This window comes from Oncorhynchus masou, chromosome 23, assembly GCF_036934945.1.
Source record: "Oncorhynchus masou masou isolate Uvic2021 chromosome 23, UVic_Omas_1.1, whole genome shotgun sequence".
In the NCBI taxonomy this organism is placed as follows: Eukaryota; Metazoa; Chordata; class Actinopteri; order Salmoniformes; family Salmonidae; genus Oncorhynchus; species Oncorhynchus masou.
Genome location: NC_088234.1, coordinates 873,819 through 896,432, shown reverse-complemented (window position 1 = coordinate 896,432; position 22,614 = coordinate 873,819). Strand labels below are relative to the sequence as shown.

The window sequence follows — 22,614 nt, the reverse complement described above, 5'->3', positions numbered from 1 at the left end:
TATATTACAGTATTCATCAGTTATATTACTGTATGCATCAGTTGTAATACTGTATCCATCAATTATATTACTGTATTCATCAGTTATATTACTGTATGCATCACTTCTGCTCTATTTTAACCCAGTGGCATCATCAGTTATATTACTGTATTCATCAGTTATATTACTGTATTCATCACTTCTGCTCTATTTTAACCCAGTGGCATCATCAGTTATATTACTGTATTCATCAGTTATATTACTGTATTCAATAGTTATATTACTGTATTCATCACTTCTGCTCTAAATTAACCCAGTGGCATCATCAGTTATATTACTGTATTCATCAGTTACATTACTGTATTCATCAGTTATATTACTGTATTCATCAGTTATGTTACTGTATTCATCAGTTATATAACGTTATTCATCACTACTGTTCTATTTGCACCCAGTGCCATTGTCAGTTATATTACTGTATTCATCAGTTCTATTACTGTATTCATCAGTTATATTACTGTTTTCATCAGTTATATTACTGTATTCATCACTACTGTTCTATTTTTACCCAGTGGCATAATCAGTTCTATTACTGTATTCATCAGTTATATTACTTTTTTCATCAGTTATATTACTTTATTCATCACTTCTGCTCTATATTCACCCAGTGGTATCATCAGTTATATTACTGTATTCATCAGTTATATTACTGTATTCATCAGTTATATTACTGTTTTCATCAGTTATATTACTGTATTCATCACTACTGCTCTATTTTAAACCAGTGGCATCATCAGTTATATTACTGTATTCATCAGTTATATTACTGTATTCAATAGTTATATTACTGTATTCATCACTTCTGCTCTATTTTAACCCAGTGGCATCATCAGTTATATTACTGTATTCATCAGTTATATTACTGTATTCAATAGTTATATTACTGTATTCATCACTTCTGCTCTAAATTAACCCAGTGGCATCATCAGTTATATTACTGTATTCATCAGTTACATTACTGTATTCATCAGTTATATTACTGTATTCATCAGTTATGTTACTGTATTCATCAGTTATATAACGTTATTCATCACTACTGTTCTATTTGCACCCAGTGCCATTGTCAGTTATATTACTGTATTCATCAGTTCTATTACTGTATTCATCAGTTATATTACTGTTTTCATCAGTTATATTACTGTATTCATCACTACTGTTCTATTTTTACCCAGTGGCATAATCAGTTCTATTACTGTATTCATCAGTTATATTACTTTTTCATCAGTTATATTACTTTATTCATCACTTCTGCTCTATATTCACCTACTCACCAGTGGTATCATCAGTTATATTACTGTATTCATCAGTTATATTACTGTATTCATCAGTTATATTACTGTTTTCATCAGTTATATTACTGTATTCATCACTACTGCTCTATTTTAACCCAGTGGCATCATCAGTTATATTACTGTATTCATCAGTTATATTACTGTATTCAATAGTTATATTACTGTATTCATCACTTCTGCTCTATTTTAACCCAGTGGCATCATCAGTTATATTACTGTATTCATCAGTTATATTACTGTATTCATCAGTTATATTACTTTATGCATCAGTTATATTACTGTATTCATCACTTCTGCTCTATTTTCACCCAGTGGCATCATTAGTTATATTACTGTATTCATCAGTTATATTACTGTATTCATCAGTTATATTACTTTATTCATCAATACTGCTCTATATTCACCCAGTGGTATCAGTTATATTACTGTATTCATCACTACTGTTCTATTTTCACACAGTGGTATCATCAGTTATAGTACTGTATCCATCAGTTATATTACTGTTTTCATCAGTTATATTACAGTATTCATCAGTTATATTACTGTATGCATCAGTTGTAATACTGTATCCATCAATTATATTACTGTATTCATCAGTTATATTACTGTATGCATCACTTCTGCTCTATTTTAACCCAGTGGCATCATCAGTTATATTACTGTATTCATCAGTTATATTACTGTATTCATCACTTCTGCTCTATTTTAACCCAGTGGCATCATCAGTTATATTACTGTATTCATCAGTTATATTACTGTATTCAATAGTTATATTACTGTATTCATCACTTCTGCTCTATTTTAACCCAGTGGCATCATCAGTTATATTACTGTATTCATCAGTTATATTACTGTATTCATCAGTTATATTACTGTTTTCATCAGTTATATTACTGTATTCATCACTACTGTTCTATTTTTACCCAGTGGCATAATCAGTTCTATTACTGTATTCATCAGTTATATTACTGTTTTCATCAGTTATATTACTTTATTCATTACTACTGCTCTATATTCACCCAGTGGTATCAGTTATATTACTGTATTCATCAGTTATATTACTGTATTCATCAGTTATATTACTGTTTTCATCAGTGATATTACTGTATTCATCCGTTATATTACTGTTTTCATCAGTTATATTACTGTATTCATCAGTTATATTAATGTTTTCATCAGTTATATTACTGTATTCATCAGTTATATTACTGTATTCATCAGTTATATTACTGTATTCATCGCTTCTGCTCTATTTTCACCCAGTGGCATCATCAGTTATATTACTGTATTCATCAGTTATATTACTGTATTCATCAGTTATATTACTGTATTCATTACTACTGTTCTATTTGCACCCAGTGCCATTGTCAGTTATATTACTATATTCATCAGTTCTATTACTGTATTCATCAGTTATATTACTGTTTTCATCAGTTATATTACTTTATTCATCACTACTGCTCTATATTCGCCCAGTGGTATCAGTTATATTACTGTATTCATCAGTTATATTACTGTATTCATCAGTTATATTACTGTTTTCATCAGTTATATTACTGTATTCATCAGTTATATTACTGTTTTCATCAGTTATATTACTGTATTAATCAGTTATATTACTGTTTTCATCAGTTATATTACTGTATTCATCAGTTATATTAATGTATTCATCAGTTATATTACTGTATTCATCAGTTATATTACTGTTTTCATCAGTTATATTACTGTATTCATCAGTTATATTACTGTATTAATCAGTTATATTACTGTTTTCATCAGTTATATTACTGTTTTCATCAGTTATATTACTGTATTAATCAGTTATATTACTGTTTTCATCAGTTATATTACTGTATTCATCAGTTATATTAATGTATTCATCAGTTATATTACTGTATTCATCAGTTATATTACTGTTTTCATCAGTTATATTACTGTATTCATCAGTTATATTACTGTATTCATCGCTTCTGCTCTATTTTCACCCAGTGGCATCATCAGTTATATTACTGTATTCATCAGTTATATTACTTTATTCATCAGTTATATTACTGTATTCGTCAGTTATATAACTGTATTCATCACTACTGTTCTATTTGCACCTAGTGCCATTGTCAGTTATATTACTATATTCATCAGTTCTATTACTGTATTCATCAGCTATATTACTGTTTTCATCAGTTATATTACTTTATTCATCACTACTGCTCTATATTCGCCCAGTGGTATCAGTTATATTACTGTATTCATCAGTTATATTACTGTATTCATCAGTTATATTACTGTATTCATCAATACTGCTCTATATTCACCCAGTGGTATCAGTTATATTACTGTATTCATCACTACTGTTCTATTTTCACACAGTGGTATCATCAGTTATAGTACTGTATCCATCAGTTATATTACTGTTTTCATCAGTTATATTACAGTATTCATCAGTTATATTACTGTATGCATCAGTTGTAATACTGTATCCATCAATTATATTACTGTATTCATCAGTTATATTACTGTATGCATCACTTCTGCTCTATTTTAACCCAGTGGCATCATCAGTTATATTACTGTATTCATCAGTTATATTACTGTATTCATCACTTCTGCTCTATTTTAACCCAGTGGCATCATCAGTTATATTACTGTATTCATCAGTTCTATTACTGTATTCATCAGTTATATTACTGTATTCATCAGTTATATTACTGTATTCATCACTACTGTTCTATTTTTACCCAGTGGCATAATCAGTTCTATTACTGTATCCATCAATTATATTACTGTATTCATCAGTTATATTACTGTATTCAATAGTTATATTACTGTATTCATCACTTCTGCTCTATTTTAACCCAGTGGCATCATCAGTTATATTACTGTATTCATCAGTTATATTACTGTATTCATCACTTCTGCTCTATTTTAACCCAGTGGCATCATCAGTTATATTACTGTATGCATCAGTTGTAATACTGTATCCATCAATTATATCACTGTATTCATCAGTTATATTACTGTATGCATCAATTCTGCTCTATTTTAACCCAGTGGAATCATCAGTTATATTACTGTATTCATCAGTTATATTACTGTATTCATCACTTCTGCTCTATTTTAACCCAGTGGCATCATCAGTTATATTGCTTTATTCATCAGTTATATTACTGTAAGCAATAGTTATTTTACTGTATTCATCAGTTATATTACTGTATTCATCACTTCTGCTCTATTTTAACCCAGTTGCATCATCAGTTATATTACTGTATTCATCAGTTATATTACTGTAAGAAATAGTTATATTACTGTATTCATCAGTTATATTACTGTATTCATCACTTCTGCTCTATTTTAACCCAGTGGCATCATCAGTTATATTACTGTATTCATCAGTTATATTACTGTATTCATCACTTCTGCTCTATTTTAACCCAGTGGCATCATCAGTTATATTACTGTATTCATCAGGTATATTACTGTATTCAATAGTTATATTACTGTATTCATCACTTCTGCTCTATTTTAACCCAGTGGCATCATCAGTTATATTACTGTATTCATCAGTTATGTTACTGTATACATCAGTTATGTTACTGTATTCATCAGTTATGTTACTGTATTCATCAGTTATATAACTGTATTCATCACTACTGTTCTATTTGCACCAAGTGCCATTGTCAGTTATATTACTATATTCATCAGTTCTATTACTGTATTCATCAGTTATATTACTGTATTCATCACTTCTGCTCTATTTTAACCCAGTGGCATCATCAGTTCTATTACTGTATTCATCAGTTATATTACTGTATTCATCACTTCTGCTCTATTTTAACCCAGTGGCATCATCAGTTATATTACTGTATTCATCAGTTATATTACTGTAAGCAATAGTTATATTACTGTATTCATCAGTTATATTACTGTATTCATCACTTCTGCTCTATTTTAACCCAGTGGTATCATCAGTTATATTACTGTATTCATCAGTTATATTACTGTATTCATCAGTTATATTACTGTATTCATCACTTATGCTCTATTTTAACCCAGTGGCATCATCAGTTATATTACTGTATTCATCAGGTATATTACTGTATTCAATAGTTATATTACTGTATTCATCACTTCTGCTATATTTTAACCCAGTGGCATCATCAGGTATATTACTGTATTCATCAGTTATGTTACTGTATTCATCAGTTATGTTACTGTATTCATCAGTTATGTTACTGTATTCATCAGTTATATAACTGTATTCATCACTACTGTTCTATTTGCACCAGTGCCATTGTCAGTTATATTACTATATTCATCAGTTCTATTACTGTATTCATCAGTTATATTACTGTTTTCATCAGTTATATTACTGTATTCATCACTACTGTTCTATTTTTACCCAGTGGCATCATCAGTTATATTACTGTTTTCATCAGTTATATTACTTTATTCATCACTACTGCTCTATATTCACCCAGTGGTATCAGTTATATTACTGTATTCATCAGTTATATTACTGTATTCATCAGTTATATTACTGTTTTCATCAGTTATATTACTGTTTTCATCAGTTATATTTCTGTATTCATCCGTTATATTACTGTATTCATCAGTTATATTACTGTATTCATCAGTTATATTACTGTATTCATCAGTTATATTACTGTTTTCATCAGTTATATTACTGTGTTCATCAGTTATATTACTGTATTCATCAGTTATATTCCTTTATTCATCAATTCACCCAGTGGTATCAGTTATATTACTGTATTCATCAGTTATATTACTTTATGCATCAGTTATATTACTGTATTCATCACTTCTGCTCTATTTTCACCCAGTGGCATCATTAGTTATATTACTGTATTCATCAGTTATATTACTGTATTCATCAGTTATATTACTTTATTCATCAATACTGCTCTATATTCACCCAGTGGTATCAGTTATATTACTGTATTCATCACTACTGTTCTATTTTCACACAGTGGTATCATCAGTTATAGTACTGTATCCATCAGTTATATTACTGTATTCATCACTTCTGCTCTATTTTAACCCAGTGGCATCATCAGTTATATTACTGTATTCATCAGTTATATTACTGTATTCATCAGTTATATTACTTTATGCATCAGTTATATTACTGTATTCATCACTTCTGCTCTATTTTCACCCAGTGGCATCATTAGTTATATTACTGTATTCATCAGTTATATTACTGTATTCATCAGTTATATTACTTTATGCATCAGTTATATTACATTCATCAGTTATATTACTTTATTCATCAATACTGTTCTATTTTCACACAGTGGTATCATCAGTTATGGTACTGTATCCATCAGTTGTATTAATGTTTTCATCAGTTATATTACAGTATTCATCAGTTATATTACTGTATGCATCAGTTGTAATACTGTATCCATCAATTATATTACTGTATTCATCAGTTATATTACTGTATTCATCACTTCTGCTCTATTTTCACCCAGTGGCATCATCAGTTATATTACTGTATTCATCAGTTATATTACTGTATTCATCAGTTATATTACTTTATTCATCAGTTATATTACTTTATTCATCAATACTGCTCTATATTCACCCAGTGGTATCAGTTATATTACTGTATTCATCACTACTGTTCTATTTTCACACAGTGGTATCATCAGTTATAGTACTGTATCCATCAGTTATATTACTGTTTTCATCAGTTATATTACAGTATTCATCAGTTATATTACTGTATGCATCAGTTGTAATACTGTATCCATCAATTATATTACTGTATTCATCACTACTGCTCTATTTTAACCCAGTGGCATCATCAGTTATATTACTGTATTCATCAGTTATATTACTGTATTCATCACTTCTGCTCTATTTTAACCCAGTGGCATCATCAGTTATATTACTGTATTCATCAGTTATATTACTGTAAGCAATAGTTATATTACTGTATTCATCAGTTATATTACTGTATTCATCACTTCTGCTCTATTTTAACCCAGTTGCATCATCAGTTATATTACTGTATTCATCAGTTATATTACTGTAAGCAATAGTTATATTACTGTATTCATCAGTTATATTACTGTATTCATCACTTCTGCTCTATTTTAACCCAGTGGCATCATCAGTTATATTACTGTATTCATCAGTTATATTACTGTATTCATCAGTTATATTACTGTATTCATCACTTCTGCTCTATTTTAACCCAGTGGCATCATCAGTTATATTACTGTATTCATCAGGTATATTACTGTATTCAATAGTTATATTACTGTATTCATCACTTCTGCTCTATTTTAACCCAGTGGCATCATCAGTTATATTACTGTATTCATCAGTTATGTTACTGTATACATCAGTTATGTTACTGTATTCATCAGTTATGTTACTGTATTCATCAGTTATGTTACTGTATTCATCAGTTATATAACTGTATTCATCACTACTGTTCTATTTGCACCAAGTGCCATTGTCAGTTATATTACTATATTCATCAGTTCTATTACTGTATTCATCAGTTATATTACTGTATTCATCACTTCTGCTCTATTTTAACCCAGTGGCATCATCAGTTATATTACTGTATTCATCAGTTATATTACTGTATTCATCACTTCTTCTATTTTAACAGTGGCATCATCAGTTATATTACTGTATTCATCAGTTATATTACTGTATTCAATAGTTATATTACTGTATTCATCAGTTATATTACTGTATTCATCACTTCTGCTCTATTTTAACCCAGTGGTATCATCAGTTATATTACTGTATTCATCAGTTATATTACTGTATTCATCAGTTATATTACTGTATTCATCACTTATGCTCTATTTTAACCCAGTTCATCAGTTATATTACTGTATTCATCAGGTATATTACTGTATTCAATAGTTATATTACTGTATTCATCACTTCTGCTCTATTTTCACCCAGTGGCATCATCAGTTATATTACTGTATTCATCAGTTATATTACTGTATTCATCAGTTATATTACTTTATTCATCAGTTATATTACTGTATTCATCAGTTATATAACTGTATTCATCACTACTGTTCTATTTGCACCAAGTGCCATTGTCAGTTATATTACTATATTCATCAGTTCTATTACTGTATTCATCAGTTATATTACTGTTTTCATCAGTTATATTACTGTATTCATCACTACTGTTCTATTTTTACCCAGTGGCATCATCAGTTATATTACTGTTTTCATCAGTTATATTACTTTATTCATCACTACTGCTCTATATTCACCCAGTGGTATCAGTTATATTACTGTATTCATCAGTTATATTACTGTATTCATCAGTTATATTACTGTTTTCATCAGTTATATTACTGTTTTCATCAGTTATATTACTGTTTTCATCAGTTATATTACTTTATTCATCAGTTATATTACTGTTTTCATCAGTTATATTACTGTATTCATCCGTTATATTACTGTATTCATCAGTTATATTACTGTATTCATCAGTTATATTACTGTATTCATCAGTTATATTACTGTTTTCATCAGTTATATTACTGTTTACATCGGTTATACTTCTGTATTCATACGTTATATTACTGTATTCATCAGTTATATTACTGTATTAATCAGTTATATTACTGTATTCATCAGTTATATTACTGTTTTCATCGGTTATATTACTGTGTTCATCAGTTATATTACTGTATTCATCACTTCTGCTCTATTTTAACCCAGTGGCATCATCAGTTATATTACTGTATTCAATAGTTATATTACTGTATTCATCACTTCTGCTCTAAATTAACCCAGTGGCATCATCAGTTATATTACTGTATTCATCAGTTACATTACTGTATTCATCAGTTATATTACTGTATTCATCAGTTATGTTACTGTATTCATCAGTTATATAACGTTATTCATCACTACAGTTCTATTTGCACCCAGTGCCATTGTCAGTTATATTACTGTATTCATCAGTTCTATTACTGTATTCATCAGTTATATTACTGTTTTCATCAGTTATATTACTGTATTCATCACTACTGCTCTATTTTAACCCAGTGGCATCATCAGTTATATTACTGTATTCATCAGTTACATTACTGTATTCATCAGTTATATTACTTTATGCATCAGTTATATTACTGTATTCATCACTACTGTTCTATTTTCACACAGTGGTATCATCAGTTATAGTACTGTATCCATCAGTTATATTACTGTATTCATCACTTCTGCTCTATTTTAACCCAGTGGCATCATCAGTTATATTACTGTATTCATCAGTTATATTACTGTATTCATCAGTTATATTACTTTATGCATCAGTTATATTACTGTATTCATTACTTCTGCTCTAAATTAACCCAGTGGCATCATCAGTTATATTACTGTATTCATCAGTTACATTACTGTATTCATCAGTTATATTATTGTATTCATCAGTTATGTTACTGTATTCATCAGTTATATAACGTTATTCATCACTACAGTTCTATTTGCACCCAGTGCCATTGTCAGTTATATTACTGTATTCATCAGTTATATTACTGTATTCATCAGTTATATTACTTTATTCATCAATACTGCTCTATATTCACCCAGTGGTATCAGTTATATTACTGTATTCATCACTACTGTTCTATTTTCACACAGTGGTATCATCAGTTATAGTACTGTATCCATCAGTTATATTACTGTTTTCATCAGTTATATTACAGTATTCATCAGTTATATTACTGTATGCATCAGTTGTAATACTGTATCCATCAATTATATTACTGTATTCATCAGTTATATTACTGTATGCATCACTTCTGCTCTATTTTAACCCAGTGGCATCATCAGTTATATTACTGTATTCATCAGTTATATTACTGTATTCATCACTTCTGCTCTATTTTAACCCAGTTGCATCATCAGTTATATTACTGTATTCATCAGTTATATTACTGTAAGCAATAGTTAAATTACTGTATTCATCAGTTATATTACTGTATTCATCACTTCTGCTCTATTTTAACCCAGTGGCATCATCAGTTATATTACTGTATTCATCAGTTATATTACTGTATTCATCAGTTATATTACTGTATTCATCACTTCTGCTCTATTTTAACCCAGTGGCATCATCAGTTATATTACTGTATTCATCAGGTATATTACTGTATTCAATAGTTATATTACTGTATTCATCACTTCTGCTCTATTTTAACCCAGTGGCATCATCAGTTATATTACTGTATTCATCAGTTATGTTACTGTATACATCAGTTATGTTACTGTATTCATCAGTTATGTTACTGTATTCATCAGTTATATAACTGTATTCATCACTACTGTTCTATTTGCACCAAGTGCCATTGTCAGTTATATTACTATATTCATCAGTTCTATTACTGTATTCATCAGTTATATTGCTGTATGCATCACTTCTGCTCTATTTTAACCCAGTGGCATCATCAGTTATATTACTGTATTCATCAGTTATATTACTGTAAGCAATAGTTATATTACTGTATTCATCAGTTATATTACTGTATTCATCACTTCTGCTCTATTTTAACCCAGTGGTATCATCAGTTATATTACTGTATTCATCAGTTATATTACTGTATTCATCAGTTATATTACTGTATTCATCACTTCTGCTCTATTTTAACCCAGTGGCATCATCAGTTATATTACTGTATTCATCAGGTATATTACTGTATTCAATAGTTATATTACTGTATTCATCACTTCTGCTCTATTTTAACCCAGTGGCATCATCAGTTATATTACTGTATTCATCAGTTATGTTACTGTATTCATCAGTTATGTTACTGTATTCATCAGTTATGTTACTGTATTCATCAGTTATATAACTGTATTCATCACTACTGTTCTATTTGCACCAAGTGCCATTGTCAGTTATATTACTATATTCATCAGTTCTATTACTGTATTCATCAGTTATATTACTGTTTTCATCAGTTATATTACTGTATTCATCACTACTGTTCTATTTTTACCCAGTGGCATCATCAGTTATATTACTGTTTTCATCAGTTATATTACTTTATTCATCACTACTGCTCTATATTCACCCAGTGGTATCAGTTATATTACTGTATTCATCAGTTATATTACTGTATTCATCAGTTATATTACTGTTTTCATCAGTTATATTACTGTATTCATCAGTTATATTACTGTTTTCATCAGTTATATTACTGTATTCATCAGTTATATTACTGTTTTCATCAGTTATATTATTGTATTCATACGTTATATTACTGTTTTCATCAGTTATATTACTGTTTTCATCAGTTATATTACTTTATTCATCAGTTATATTACTGTTTTCATCAGTTATATTACTGTATTCATCCGTTATATTACTGTATTCATCAGTTATATTACTGTATTCATCAGTTATATTACTGTATTCATCAGTTATATTACTGTTTTCATCAGTTATATTACTGTTTTCATCGGTTATACTTCTGTATTCATACGTTATATTACTGTATTCATCAGTTATATTACTGTATTAATCAGTTATATTACTGTATTCATCAGTTATATTACTGTTTTCATCGGTTATATTACTGTGTTCATCAGTTATATTACTGTATTCATCACAACTGTTCTATTTTAACCCAGTGGCATATCAGTTCTATTACTGTATTCATCAGTTATATTACTGTTTTCATCAGTTATTTTACTTTATTCATCACTACTGCTCTATATTCACGCAGTGGTATCAGTTATATTACTGTATTCATCACTACTGTTCTATTTTCACCCAGTGGTATCATCCGTTATATTACTGTATCCATCAGTTATATTACTGTTTTCATCAGTTATATTACAGTATTCAACAGTTATTTTACTGTACGCATCAGTTGTAATACTGTATCCATCAATTATATTACTGTGTTCATCAGTTATATTACTGTATTCATTAGTTATATTCCTGTATTCATCACTTCTGCTCTATTTTAACCCAGTGGCATCATCAGTTATATTACTGTATTCATCAGTTATGTTACTGTATTCATCAGTTATATTACTGTATTCATCACTTCTGCTCTATTTTCACCCAGTGGCATCATCCGTTATATTACTGTATTCATCAGTTATATTACTGTTTTCATCAGTTATATTACTGTTTTCATCCGTTATTTTATTGTATTCATTCTATTTTATTTTTCTTTCACCTTTATTTAACCAGGTAGGCAAGTAGAGAACAAGTTCTCATTTACAATTGCGACCTGCCCAAGATAAAGCAAAACAGTTTGACCCATACAACAACACAGAGTTACACATGGAGTACAACAAACATACAGTAGAAAAATAGGTCTATATTCAATATGAGCAAATGAAGGGAGGAAAAGGCAAAAAAAAGGCCATGGTTGTGAAGTAAATACAATATACCAAGTAAAACACTGGAATGGTAGATTTGCAGTAGAAGAATGTGCAAAGTAGAGATATAAATAATTGGGTGAAAAGGAGCTAAATAAATACAGTAGGTGGAGAGGTAGTTGTTTGGCCTAATTATTGATGGGCTATGTGCAGGTTCAGTTATCTGTGAGCTGCTCTGACAGCGGTGCTTAAAGCTAGTGAGGGAGATAAGTGTTTCCAGTTTCAGAGATTTTTGTAGTTCGTTCCAGTCATTGGCAGCAGAGAACTGGAAGGAGAGGCGGCCAAAGGAAGAATTGGGGGTGACCAGAGAGATATACCTGCTGGAGCGCGTGCTACAGATGGGTGCTGCTATGGTGACCAGCGAGTTGAGATAAGGGGGACTTTACCTAGCAGGGTCTTGTAGATGACCTGGAGCCAGTGGGCTTGGCCATGAGCATGAAGCGAGGGCCAGCCAACGAGAGCTATCAGTTCGCAGTGGTGGGCAGTATATGGGTCTTTGGTGACAAAACAGAAGGCACTGTGATAGACTACGGTATTGGAGGCTATTCTGTAAATGACATCGCCGAGGTCGAGGATCGGCAGGCTGGTCAGTTTTACGAGGGTATGTTTGGCAACATGAGTGAAGGATGCTTTATTGCGAAATAGGATAGGAAATAGATTTAACTTTGGATTGGAGATGTTTGATATAGGTCTGGAAGGAGAGTTTACAGTCGAACCAGACACCTAGGTATTTGTAGTGGTCCACATATTCTAAGTCAGAACTGTAGTGATGTTGGACGGGCGGGCGGGCATGATATATATCCTATATGGTAAATGGTATATGGTAATATATTATTAATATATTTTTAGTGTCTTTTTATAGCACTCTAATGATGCAATATTTTAGTAATTTGAAAAGCTGAGGTTTCAATACAGTTAGTTAAATTTAAATGCTGAGTAGAGTGCCTTGAGATTGTACAAAAAATAAGCTGTGGTTGAAAGCAGGAAGGCAGTGGGACATTTGAAGTAGCTGTCACACCCTGACCATAGTTTATTTGTATGTTTCTATGTTTTGGTTGGTCAGAGTGTGATCTGAGTGGGCATTCTATGTTGGATGTCTTGTTTGTCTATTTCTGTCTGGCCTGATATGGTTCTCAGGTGTTAGTCATTGTCTCTGATTGGGAACCATATTTTGGTAGCCTGGGTTTCACTGTGTGTTTGTGGGTGATTGTTCCTGTCTCTGTGTTTTACACCAGATAGAGCTGTTTTCGGTTTTCGTAGGTTTGTTATTTTGTTAGTTTAATCGTGTATAGTTTCTTTATTATAATAAAATGAATAACAACCACGCTGCATTTTGGTCCGCTCCTCCTTCCCACAACGAAAGCCGTGACAGTAGCGGTACGAGAAACATTCTTTGACAGTTTCTGATTATTGTTGCTTGGTTTTATAGTGAAGGTAACACCAGGGAATTTGAGCAGGAAGTTAAAATATTATAAAATTCTAATCTGTTTCTATTATGTGGAACAGTGTCCAGTAATAAAAGTAGATTGAAATAATTATTGCCTATCCGATAAGACAGCATCTTAGAGATCGTGCGACTTTTTTCAAAATTCTGTTAAAAATCACCAACTTTTTCAAGGTTCTACATTTGTTAAACAACAGTGGTGTCACACCCGGGTCTTAGTATTTTGTGTTTTCTTTATTTTGGAAGAGAACGTGAGCCGGGTGCGCCATTCTCCTTGCGGAGATGGTGCAAAATCCATCAACACGGTCGGTCCCTGGGATTGGGTTGGCCAACACGATTCGGTTTGCTTGGAAGGAAAAGGAGTTGGAGCCTTTAGGACGGGAAACTTTTGGAAGGCCAATCATGATGGGGATTCTAAAGCTGATGGTGAAGGACGTGTTTTGCTTCCAAGGCAACTCGTTGGCGGGAGCATATGACGTGGCACTAAATACAGAGGAGAAACACGATGATATCCTGAGAAGGGCAAGAGCAGTGGGAGGTGAGAGGCCGATGAGCAACTATGAAATAACAAGCCTGGCGAGGAACAACTTTAGGGTTGTAACTGTCAACATTTACAACCCATATGTTAAGGACGAAGAGGTGAGGGCCTTTCTGGGGAGATACATGGATAACATCTCCTCAGCAAGGCACCTCAAAGACTCCCTTGGGTTTTGGAATGGGAGGAGAGGATTCCAGGCCTCTGACCCAAAGGGACATGGTGGCTACCTCCATCCTCCTGCTATGTTCTCCCTGGGGGCTGACAGGGGGACTTTGTTTTATGCACGTCAGACCCCATTTTGCAGGCACTGTATCGCCTATGGCCACATCTTCGCCTCGTGCAGCACAAGAAAATGCAGATTTTGTGGATCTGGGGAGCATGAGGTGAAGGATTGTGGCTCGTCAGCACACCTGTGGCGGGGGTGCCCAGCTCGTCAGAGGTCATATGCGTCTGCAGCTGGGGGGGGCAGGAGCGGGTGATGGGGGAAGAAGAGGAGGGGAAACGAGCACGCCTCATGACCAGAGTACAGGTCCAGAGGGGAAGGCCGCAAGGAAAGGAGGAGGAGGAGCAATAAGCGTCGGATGGAAGAGAGAAGGAAACGGAATGCACGGGAGTAGGAGAACCAGGAAAAGCGGCGGAAGAAGGCAAGCGAGTGGAGGAGCATGAGAGAGAAGAAAGCGAGGGAGGGGTGGTGGAGAAGGAGTCAGTGGAAGAGCAAGTGGAGTGGGGGGAAAATGCCCTGGTGGAAGAGATGAGGGGTATGGTGGAGGAGCTGGCGGGGCGGGGGGAGGGTGGTATCTCTCCACTGCCGCCATCACCAAAGAAGAGAATGAAGAGGAGGGTGCGATTGGCGGACAATGAGAGGTAGGGGATGGTAAAGACAGCGATGGGGGTGGGAGAAACCTCTGGGTTGCTGCTGGTTTCCCCAGGCTCTCAACTTCTGTTGGGTGGGGACACACATAACAAGACCCAGGACTGGGTACAGGAGGAGGTGGGGAGTTTTTGTTCGGGGACTCAGCCTCCCCTATTTTTTTCCAATCCAGCTGCAGCGCTGGGGAGGGGGAGGTGTTTGGGAGTAGACCGAGCCAAACACTATTCCTGCATCCTGGGTTGGTGAGATGGAGGAAGAGGGGGGACATCGGGAGTATGGATGGTGTGTAACGGCGTTCTTCGTTTGTTGAATGAGAGTCGGACCGAAATGCAGCGTGTTGGTTACTCATGTTTTTTAATGAAGAAAAAACGGAACTATACATGAAATAACTAATAAATACAAAACAACAAAACGGAACGTGAAACCTAATTACAGCCTATCTGGTGAAACTACACAGAGACAGGAACCACAAAATACACAGTGAAACCCAGGCTACCTACATACGGTTCCCTATCAGAGACAACAAGAATCACCTGACTCTGATTGAGAACCGCCTCAGGCAGCCAAACCTAAACTAAACACACCCCTAATCAACCACAATCCCAATGCCTACAAAAAAACCAATACGACAACACAATAACATAAACCCATGTCACACCCTGGCCTGACCAACTAATTAACTAAAACACAAAATACTAAGACCAAGACGTGACATGGTGTTATCACTGTTAGATTTTTTTTCTGTCTGGGTTTAGTATTTGAGTGTATTACATGTTTTTAATTTATTCTTTCATGGGGTCTAATTTTACTTTTGTTAGTTTAAATGTAAGGGTTTTAGGGGATTTTGTTAAGAGGAGGGCGGTTTTTAGTTATTTGGAGGGTGTGAGGCTTGATTTTTGTTTTTTACAGGAGGTTCACCTGAGGGATGGAGGGGATGTTAGTAGGTTTAAGAGGGAGTGGGACAAGGGGGAGTCGGTTTGGGGTATTGGGGGGGTGCACTCATCGGTGGTAGGGATTTTGTGTGGGCACAGGGAGGTAAAAGTGGAGGGTTCTTTTGTGGTGATGCAGGGGAGGGTTATGGGGGTGGATGTCACGATAAGGGATTGTAAATTTAGATTAGTGGTGGTGTATGGGCCACAGGTGGTGGCAGAAAGGAGGGAGATGGTGGACTGTCTGGTGCCCCTGTGTGTCACAAATAGGAAATTAGTGATAGGGGGGGAGTTTAATACAGATTTAGGAATAGGGGGATAGCAGTGCAGGCGCCATGGTCTGGTTGATGGTGGCCTGCACACTACTCCGAAAATGGCCGGTCCTACATGGCGCAACTCCAGGGGGTTACGCGGAGGCTCGACTATATTTTTGTACCCAGGTCTTTGGGTAAGTTGCCTGGGCGGCTGTTGCCTGTTTTCTTTTCGGATCACGACGGGGTCGCCAGTCTGGTGGGGTCGCCAGTCTGCCTCTTTAGTAGGGGGTACTGGAAGTTAGATCGGGATGTGCTGGAGGAACAGGCTTTTGTTGACGTTTTTTTGTGTTTCTTTTGGAGGCTTGAAGGCCTCCGGTCCATGTGTGAGGGGGTGTTAGAGTGGTGGGAATTAGTTCAGGTGAGGATTAGGGCTTTTATAATAGGGTATTGCAAGAGGAAAAAAAGGGAGGAGAGGAGGGAGGTGGATCGTATCCAAAGGTTAATTGAACTCGAGTACGAGGCAGGCAACCTCGGCGGGTTGTTTGACTGGGAGAGATCCGCAACCCTAAAGGCGCAGCTCAGGGAGTTGCAGGAGCGGAAGGCTCGAGCTTTCCTGGAGCGTGCGCATAGTGGCTTTCTAGAACACAATGAGACTTGTTCTGCTATGTTCTTTAAGTCGGTGATGGCCAGACAGAATGGGAAGGTAATGCATGGCGTTAGGGAAGAAAATGGTAGTATAGTTAGAAAGGGTGACAACTGATCATTTCCAAGGTTTATTTAAGGAAAGTAAAATAGATGTAGAGCAGGGAAATGTGTTTTTAGAACACTTGTCCAGGCGGTTGCCGGAGGACATTAGAGAAGTGATGGAGGCCCAGATCTCACTCGAAGAGGTTGAGAGCGCTCTTAGGAGGATGGGAAAAGGGAAGGTGCCTGGGATGGATGGGCTGCCGGCTGAGTTTTATCTCAAGTTTTGGGGTATATTTGGACCAGTGGTCCTCGAAGTCTTGAAGGCCATCCTTGAGACGGGGGTCCCGGGGGGATCAATGGCTGTTGGTGTGCTGTCACTTTTATATAAGAAGGGGGAAGTAACAGACCTTGGCAACTGGCGGCCGTTGACCATGCTGTGCGTAGATTACAAGCTACTTGCAAAGGTTTTAGCAGACCGGTTGCGTACAGCCCTTCCCTACGTCGTCCATGAGGATCAGACATGCAGTGTAGAGGGCCGCTCTATTAGATGGAACCTACAGCTAATCAGGGACTCCATCGCTTGGGTTGAAGATAGAGGCCTGCCTTTAATGGTAGCAGCGCTAGATCAGGCATGCTCTGTCCCATCGGGGAGGGAGGTAGGGGGGTACCACATCTCCCTCTCAAACTGGACGCAATTTTTGTTTCTTTCTTGTTAACAGAGCTTGCTCATCCATTGATACACCCGTCCAGTTACCTCCTGCGGGTGTTCTTCTCGTATCAGGCGTGAAGCGTAATGGTGTGGTCTAACACGGGTCCTCGGGCGGAACAGCTGCCGTGGCACTTTGGCCATGCGGCCAAGTGGCTGCGTGCGCACCCTGAGGTTGAAGTTGCCCGAGTAGGTTTAGATCACAGGCACCTGTACGAGGAGGTCAGACAGGCAGGGAGTTTGGCGCCTGTAGTGGGCATCTCGGCAGTGGTCTAGGAGGGAGTGCAGGCGCGGGGCCTGGACAACAGGCTCAAGGACCTGAATTGGTTGAGCCTCTACAAGTGCTTGCCGGTACGTTCCATCATGTACCGGCATAGTTTGGCGCAATCCCCCACCTGTCCAAGATCCTCTTGTGGCAGGGAGGAGACTGTGCGCCATGTCTTTTGGGACTGTGCCTTTGCCGGAGTAGTATGGGCTAGGGCACGGGTGTTGTTAGGTTTGGTAAGAGGGGATTTTGTATTGACGTGGGCCAGGTTAGAGAGAGGTGTAGGGAGAGGGACGGATAGGGACAGGTTTCTGCTCTGGCTTCTCATGAGTCTCTTTAAATGGGGGCTGTGGGAAGCCAGGCAGAACATGGTGAAGACAGGGAGAGATTGGGGGGTGGAAGGGATAGTGAGGAGGGTGGAAGGAGATTTGAGGGGGAAGTAATGTAATAAATAAATTACTTTTTCTAAAAATAAAAAAATAGGGCTGTTTTGTTTTTTTTCACGTTACGTTTAGTGGTTTGTATTGTTCGTTATTATCTTTATTGGGAGGTAGACTCCTTGGGAGGTAGACTCCTTGGGAGGTAGACTCCTTGGGAGGTAGACTCCTTGGGAGGTAGACTCCTTGGGAGGAAGACTCCTTGGGTGAGTGCATAATACTGGGGTTTCTGGTGCCCCTTGGGGGGGGTACTGTCTCCTGCTCTTCTTCCCCCTGGCGCTCGAGGGAGCCAGGGGTATTAAGCACTCAAGCATCCATCAGTCCACACACCTACCTTCCCCCCGTCACACAGCGATCATTGGACTCACGTGGACTCAATTACTTGAGTAATTACCTTCCCTATATCTGTCTGTTCCCAAGCTCTGTTACCTGCTTCGGGATTAATTGTCTCATGTCCGTGTTACCTGTGTTCTGACTCTGTTCCTGTCTTGTTTCCTTGTCTGTTCCCTAATAAATGTCTGATTCCCCATACCTGCTTCTCCTGTCTGTCGTCGGTCCTCACAGAATGTTATTTTGCGGAGGGTAGTATCTTGTATGTCCTTGTAAAAACAAAACGTTTATCTAACTCTATATCAATTTTTTTTAATTAAAGCTGAAAGATTCAGGAGCTTATTAACTTCGTGACATTCTCTCTATCTCTCTTTCTAATATCTTTCTTCCAGTCTCTCTGAGTGTCAGTCCTGACAGATCTCAGTTCTTTGAATTTGAGTCTGTCTCTCTGAGCTGTGAGGTTCAGGGGAACTCTGCTGGATGGAGACTGAAGAGATACACAGTCTCTGGGGGGAGTTCAGATTGTGGAAGCAAATGGGGGAAACCAGAAGGGTCTTCATGCATCGTGTCACTAATACCATCACACAGTGGAGTGTACTGGTGTGAGTCTGGGTCTGGAGAACACAGCAATGTTGTCAACATCACAGTATATGGTATGTCTACAAACACCACCTACTAACATTATAGTGTTTAGTGGTTCATCTGGATTCAGATAGCTGATGTTATGTTTATATATGATGTTTATATATTATATAAAGCTGGAGCTGTGATCCTGGAGAGCCCTGTTTATATATGATGTTTATATATTATATACAGCTGGAGCTGTGATCCTGGAGAACCCTGTTTCTATATGATGTTTATATATTATATACAGCTGGAGCTGTGATCCTGGAGAGCCCTGTTTATATATGATGTTTATATATTATATACAGTTGGAGCTGTGATCCTGGAGAGCCCTGTTTCTATATGATGTTTATATATTATATACAGCTGGAGCTGTGATCCTGGAGAGCCCTGCCCTTCCTGTGACTGAGGGAGATTCTGTGACTCTGCGCTGCAGACATCAGGGAACTCCCTCTGACCTCACAGCTGGTTTCTACAAAGATGGATCCCTCATCAGGACTGAGTCTTCAGGAGAGATAACCATCCCTGCAGTATCCAAGTCAGATGAAGGACTCTACAAGTGTTCCAACTCTAAAGGAGAATCACCAGAGAGCTGGATGACTGTGACAGGTGAGAATATGACAAACCATATGAACAGCCCTTATCCGTGGTATATTGGCCATATACCACACCCCCTGAGAATTTGACAAACCACAAGAAAAGCCCTTAGCCGTGGTATATTGCCCATATACCACACCCCCTGAGAATTTGACGAACCATAAGAAAAGCCCTTAGCCGTGGTATATTGGCCATATACCACACCTCCTCCTCCTTATTACTTAGATGGTTACTGATTTTTGCGCTGAATACAACAGGTGTAGAACTTGAAATGCTTACGAGTCCCTATCCAACAGTGAAGTTTCAACAAAATACGGATAAGAAAAAGAGATAAAAGTAACAAGTAATTTAGGAGAAGAAGTAAAAAATAACAATATATACAGGGGGGGTGCCGGTACAGAGTCAAGGGGCACCGGTTAGTTGAGGAAATATGTACATGTAGGTAGAGTTATTAAAGAGACTATGCATAGATGACACAGACAGTATGGTGTGTGTGGGGGGGGGGGTGCAAATAGTCTGGGTCGCCATTTGATTGGATGTTCAGGAATCTTGCGGCTTGGGGGGTAGAAGCTGTTTAGAAGCCTCTTGGACCTAGAATTGGCGCTCCGTACCGCTTGCCGTGCAGTAGCAGAGAGAACAGTCTATGACTAGGGTGGCTGGAGTCTGACAATATTTAGGGCCATCCTCTGACACCGCCTGGTACAGAGGTCCTGGATGGCAGGAAGCTTGGCCCCAGCAATGTACTGGGCCGTATGCACTACTCTCTGTAGTGCTGTGCGGTCGGAGGACGAGCAGTTGTCATACACGGCAGTGATGCAACCAGTGCTCTCGATGGTGCAGCTGTAGAACCTTTTGAGGATCTGAGGACCCATGACACATCTGTTCAGTCTCCACATTTTACATTTATGAACACAATTATCAATCTGTGTGTTTGTGTACTTGTGTGTATATTTGTGTGTTTGTATATACATGTATGTGTGTGTCTGTGTGTATTTTCATGTCTCTACCAGCACCATCTCCAGTGCTGTCCATGTCTCTACCCAGGCTGCTGTCTAGTCTCCTGGTGGGGTCTCCCTATCTAGTGGTGGGGTCTCCCTATCTACTGGTGGGGTCTCCCTATCTAGTGGTGGGGTCTCCCTTACCCATAAATGTGCTCATAATACAGGTCTCATTCTTTCTCCATGTGCAGTTCCAACTCCCATTCCATCTCCAGCAGTCCCAGTGTTGTCCATGTCTCTACCCAGGCTGCTGTGTAGTCTACTGGTGGGGTCTCCCTACCTGCTGGTGACCATCATACTGCTGGTGAAAGGCTGCAGGAGCAGGACTCAAGGTGAGAACCTGAGTTTATACAGGATCATCTCATTCCAACAGAATACCTGTTGTAAATCAGAATTATATCACAAGGACCATGTTTTAAAACCTCTACGGGATCTGTGTCCCTCCACCGGGACGGTTGAGCTAACGTGCGCTAATGTGATTAGCATGACGTTGTAAGCATGGGCGGAAATCCCAGAGGGTGCGGGGGGGACACGACCCCCCCCCCCATCCTGGGAAAAATATGATTTGGCCCCCCCAATATATCACTGTAAACATAACTATGTAATTTCAATACTATGAATAATACCCAATGAAAGCACTTGTGCTGATTATAGACACTTTAAGTTTCAATAGATTGCGACCCCCCCCCCCGCCCTCTTCCTCACAATGGTTTGATCCACAGCCAGTTCTTTAGCTGGAAAGGTAATGGAGGGTTGTATCTACTGTCCGAAAGGCACTCAATGCACGTAACTGACGTGAGGTTAATCCAGTCTATTGCGCCATAAGTTTTTTTTTATGTTGGCAGGGTTCACACACTAGCTGAATTTGCAGAGCTAGCGCGCAAACTAAAGCAAACATTGACTATCAAGCGAGCTCGTACCTATTCCATTTGTGGCGTCGTCAAAGATGGAATCTTTGCTATCGTCAGTTTATTCCAAGATCAGCATGCAGCTGTAGTGCTTCAAAGTCCCAGTGATAAGGTTAGCAGAACTACACCCTCTTCTACCATTGTCTAAAATATATTTAATGGTCTCGTTGCAAAAGCTAAATTGTCACCAGGGAACTTTTTTAAATGTTATTTCACTTTTATTTAACCAGGTACATACTGGACTGAGAAGGAACAGTGCTATAACTATTATTAGTAGTGGTATTAT

General features: G+C 36.9%; 1 protein-coding gene across 1 annotated transcript in view; it reads left to right on the top strand.

The window, feature by feature from the left end:
- The window catches only part of LOC135509864 (Fc receptor-like protein 2), an 83,107-nt gene that overhangs the window by 55,294 nt on the left and 5,199 nt on the right, over positions 1–22,614 (top strand). Inside the window, exons 3-5 of the mRNA XM_064930700.1 lie at positions 19,594–19,854; positions 20,192–20,434; positions 21,612–21,752. Of these exons, the coding sequence (XP_064786772.1) occupies positions 19,594–19,854; positions 20,192–20,434; positions 21,612–21,752 (645 nt within the window). The remainder of the gene's footprint in view (positions 1–19,593; positions 19,855–20,191; positions 20,435–21,611; positions 21,753–22,614) is intronic.